Raw genomic sequence first — 5,268 nt, 5'->3', positions numbered from 1 at the left:
TAAATTCAGAGAAATTAGCTTTGGGGGCTGTGTGACCCAAATGTTCTGTATTCATATGAGCAGTTCTATGGAGACTCTTTTGTTGGTCTTCATGGCATTTGATCGCTACATTGCCATCTGCCACCCTCTGCGGTATAGCCAAATTCTCACTAACAGAGCTATTGTTCTCATCCTTGTGGTCATGACTGCTGTCAATTTCATTTCAATTATCTCTCTGGTGTTTCTCATCTTGAGGCTCCCCTTCTGTGGACATCATATAATCCCCCACACATATTGTGAACACATGGGAATTGCTCGGCTGGCCTGTGGAAGTGTAAAGGTAAACATGATATTTGGATTATTTCTTGTATCAATCATGCTTTTCACTGTGGTTCTGATTTTTACCTCCTATGTGAGCATACTCCGAGCAGTCTTCTGCCTTCCTTCTCGGGATGCCAGACTCAAGGCACTTGATACATGTGGCTCCCACACCTGTGTCATCCTGGTCTTCTTCACTCCAGCTCTTTTCTCCTACCTGACCCACCGGTTTGGCAAGAATGTTCCTGTATACATCCACATTCTCCTGGCCAATCTATATGTTGTTGTTCCACCTGCCCTAAATCCTGTCATCTATGGAGTGAGGACTAAGCAGATCCGGGAGCGGGTTTCAAGCATCTTTTTGCAAAAAAAAAGCTGACATAAATGATCCTAGAGACATGCATCGTAATCTAGGGTAAAGGGATTGTGTTTCTCAACTACAGAATGCTTCAATGGGAAAAAAAATAAAATAAAAAACCTCCGACCTATATATTATTACATTATAATTTCCCCAGACACCAAATCCAGGGCATATAATGTGATTAATGTCAAAATGTTCACTGTGAAAATGTATGGAATACCTAAAGTTTAAGACAACTCATTTAGAAGGTTTTATTATGATTTACTTTCTGTTTACCTCTACAGACCAGGTATTTTAGACAGAATTATGTGGAATATAATGCATCTTTTTCTTTGCAGATTGTTAATGCTGTTGATTACATTATAAAACTCTTTAAATAGGCAGATAGATATGTATATATCTACAAATATGGACTACAGACTTTTAAATAGTTTTTATATATTCCTTTCTTTTGTAATTGTTTACATGTTTTTATTCATAATTTCATTGATATTATATATCACAAACTAAATCTTGGTAATATAAAGCTAAAAAGACATGACTTTGATATCTTTAACACAATTTCATTTTAAGTGTCTTTTAAGAAGAAAAATTGGGGCATTTTTTAAAAACTCTTTGGAACCTTTCTGGGCACATTACATACATGGAACCTTTCCCATAATTGACCTATTATTCAAATTGAACCAGTCTGCTCTTTTGGATGTGTGTGTGTGCAACACTGATACATATATGCAAGAGTATTTGAGTGGGAAGAGAGTGGGAGGAGAGAAAATGATGAAGGACTTCATTTGAAACATCAATATGGTAGAGGATTTATGGTAGTCAGAAATGAATATCCTAAATGGATGAATTCCCATAAATGTAAATTATACTCTCAAAGGTCAAATCCAATGCTCTAGACAGTAGTTACTGTCAGATTCATGAACTTTAGTTACTCATTTATTCATCATGTACTAAGAATCTTTTAGCATTCCTTGCTTTTCTACTTGTACTCCTTCCTGAGGCTTATCAGATGAACCAAAGTATCCTACCACTCTTCACATTTTGTGACTAACAGTATATTTTGTGTTATCATTTACTTCATTTTGTCTTGTTTCTCACATAGTAGGTGCTTAATAATTTACATTGTGTTTCTTTTTTAAAAATCCAATATAGCATACATATGGTAAAGTGAAAGAACCTTATACATACAGCTTGATGGATTTTTGCAAACATAAAAATGATGCAAAGTCCTCCTCTTTGGAATATATTTCCTTAGAATTTCAAAGTCTCATTCCAGTGACTGGGATTAGCCACCTATCCCCAAACTCAAGATACTCCATCACTGCTTTCCCTTTTAGGGCTCTCCTCTTCGGAATACTCACAAGCCCTCTGGTTGCATTCATTTAGTTGAACAGATGCTCCAAGGAGCTCTAGGACTTGAGCCTATGCATTTGTCCAAGGGTCTTTTGGCTGGTTGCCACTCTAGGGTAGCGGCCTGAAGAGCAAATTCACTCCATTGCGTGGTACAGTATTTATTTAACAGGACTGCCAAAGATTAGGCTGCCAGAATGGTGCTGGGACCCCACAAAAAATATTTTCTTACATTCCTTTACATGTCATGAGCAGACCTGCAACTATGTAATCACTAGTAAGACCAGCATATGTGGTATTATCAACTACACAGAACAGATTCATGTCCCTACAAGTCAGCAACTCTCATAGTTCATCATTTTTCTGATCCTATTACTACAGATAAGTTTATAAATTTCATATTAATTACGCTACTTAACATATATTTTTTGTGGTGGCTTTTTTCATTCTAAATTATGCCTGTATGATTCATTCTTATGATTGCATATTGCTGTCATTTGTTACTGCTCATTGCTGTGTAGTATTCCAGTATATAAATATACTAAATTTAATTTCTTTCTGGATAGATATTTTGATTTTTTTTTTTTTTTACTATTTTGAATAAAGTTGTTATGAACATTTTGTCCATGTTGTTTGGGAGACATTGATAGTCAATTATAACTCCTATAAGCATGCTTTCTGAGTGACAGTAAAGATAGAATTTAGCCTTAGAAGAAAATGCAAAACAGTTTTTCAAAATTTTACACCATTTGCATGTTCACCAGTAGTTTATGAGCATTCCAGTTGCTGCACATCCTTACCTACGCTATCAGTTCTGTGGACACAGAATGTTTGTTTGATTATTTGGAGCCATTATGGTGTGTAAGTAATGCTATTCTCCTGTAGTTTCAATATGCATTTTCTCAATCAGAACTGGTGTTCTGAAAACTATGTCTATTGGTCAACTGCATGTTCAATTCTGTGGGACAAAATTTAAAATCTATGCCCATATGTTCAGAATTGAATCATCTATCATTATCTTATAAAGTTATACAAAAAGATATTACAGTCTGGATACAAGCCCTTTCTCAGATATTTGTCCTTCAACATGCTTTATTACTTTACCTTAAGTTTAGGCCAATATTCCATCTAGAATTGATTTTTTTGTCTGATGTGAAATAAGATCAAGTTTTCTATAATATATCTCAGTTGATTCAGAATAACTTATTTAAAAAGTTCATCTTTTCCATGCTGCACATTGCATGACCTATTTTTTTTTTGTAAATTAGATATTAGTATATAATTAGGTCTGTTTCAAGATGATTTTTCTACACATATGCCAATATCACACTATTCTAATTAATATAATTGCATAATAATAAATTTGATAACTGATATGATCCTAACACCATATATAAAAATTTAGAACAAAAAAGATGAAGTTTCCAGGTTCTAGATTACACCACAGCTAAGTAGTTCAGTCAAAGCAGCAATACCACCCATCCATACACCCATTTATTCATCTAAATGCCAATCCTAATTATGCCAGGACACATTTCAGGCACAGAAAAATTGATTGTCCTTCCCTTGTGGATTGCTTTTCACAGACTAAATCCTGTGTTAGATGCTGAATTCCCAGTGTAGAGTGACTCTCAAGTGTTTCCTTAATGACGTAAAATAACCTCTTCGGACATAGATCACATTCTATTTTATCATTTCTATTAGCAAGTGCTAGACATACATAAAGAATGGACACTGGAAAAATTTAACAGTATGTCATTTGTCAGTAAAATTTAAAGATAAATAGCTGTTAAAGAATGAATATGCTTAAACAGCTCTAGATGAAATAAGCAAACTTAATATCTTAGCTGGTCTGTCAGAAGAGAAGTCAGAGAAACATAAGTCAGGGAGGTGAGGAAGATTTTTTACTACACATTCTTCAATAAGCATTTTTTGGTGCTTGCATTATAGTTTTGTTAAAATATGATAAGCAATATTTTAAAATACTGATAATACTGGTGTATTTCCCTACCATTGAGTAGAACAGGTTCTATTTCTTATTTCCTTTTAATCATTTTAATTTTTGTTTTGTTTTAAATAATACTATAAAAACAACACAAGTAAATAAGCATAGTAAATGCCGCATCTCAACTAGTAAAGAAGTAAAGATCTTATTAATAATCTAGAATAAAGCATTGCATCATAGCCTTTCTAATGACTAGAAAGGTATGTACTTTACAGATTAAATATAAATCTTCTAAACGTGTCCAGTGAATATATTTCTACTTAAAGTTTTTCAGATTTTAATATTAAACATTTGTATATAGAATATTACAGGTCTTCTACTCAGAGGTCTAGATACGTATATGATGTCTATTTGTACTTGAAAGGGATTATTCAATTTCTTAGTGCTCACTAATTTTGTATTATCTTGTTTTCTTCCTTCTAGTTTATATCTTGATTAAGTGGAATGTGTTTCACTAGTTGTCTCAGAATACACATGTAGTTTAATATATAAAGTTTTGTATATGAAAAAATTTTCACTGTTATTGTATTAAAAATTTAGAAATCGGGATTTTCTCTGAAAGTTTGTTTTCTTTCACAGTGTTATAATTTTTAAAGCTGAAGAACAAACATCTGTAGATAACAATATTTTAGCTTAATTCAAAATATTTAAGAAATGTTTTTAAAAATCATAAATAATAGAAGGAAACAACCATAATCCCACCATGTAATATAAAAACTAAACATGACCAAAGTTGTTTACACTAAGTTTACTGAGTATTCATTGGAAGCTAACTAGTGGTTTCTCTTATTTTTATTAGCATAATTTTGGTATATTTATAAAATGTTTTACAGGCATAGTGGCAAATAGACCCTAGATTGGTTCTTATGTTCATTCTCACCTAAAACAGCATAACAGCAATTCACAAAGACGTTCTCCTGAACCCAGAAGTTAGAAATTCCATGACCAGTAGGAGACAAGATCACTTCAGACTGCTCCTATGACACACAAAGTTGGCATAGAGACCACTTGTGGAGAAGTTTCCTAAGCCTGCAGAAAAAAGAATAACTTCATTGTTTGGTTAGAAGAGTGTAGTGTTATAACACCAAGTAAAGGGTTCAGATATCTGTACTGGCCAGCCATAAATAAAAATAAATAAATAAATAATGAATAAAAAAAAAATTAAATAAATAAATAAATAAATAAATAAGAAAAGAAAGAGGAACAGACTGACCAGTGGGAGGAAAAATTACTACAGACTACAGACCACTCT

The 5,268-nt window shown here is 33.0% G+C and overlaps 1 protein-coding gene across 1 annotated transcript; it reads left to right on the top strand.

Annotated features, from left to right (window-relative positions):
- The first annotated feature begins 13 nt into the window (after nucleotides 1-13).
- Nucleotides 14-676, top strand: LOC103607409 (olfactory receptor 52E8-like). The gene has a single exon (XM_008591915.1). It carries the CDS (start codon nucleotides 41-43, stop codon nucleotides 674-676), a length of 636 nt encoding a protein of 211 aa, XP_008590137.1. The 5' UTR covers nucleotides 14-40.
- Nucleotides 677-5,268: the final 4,592 nt, after the last annotated feature.

Source organism: Galeopterus variegatus, unplaced genomic scaffold (assembly GCF_000696425.1).
Source record: "Galeopterus variegatus unplaced genomic scaffold, G_variegatus-3.0.2 Scaffold7402, whole genome shotgun sequence".
NCBI classification, from domain to species: domain Eukaryota; kingdom Metazoa; phylum Chordata; class Mammalia; order Dermoptera; family Cynocephalidae; genus Galeopterus; species Galeopterus variegatus.
This window is presented reverse-complemented; position numbering and strand designations above follow the sequence as displayed.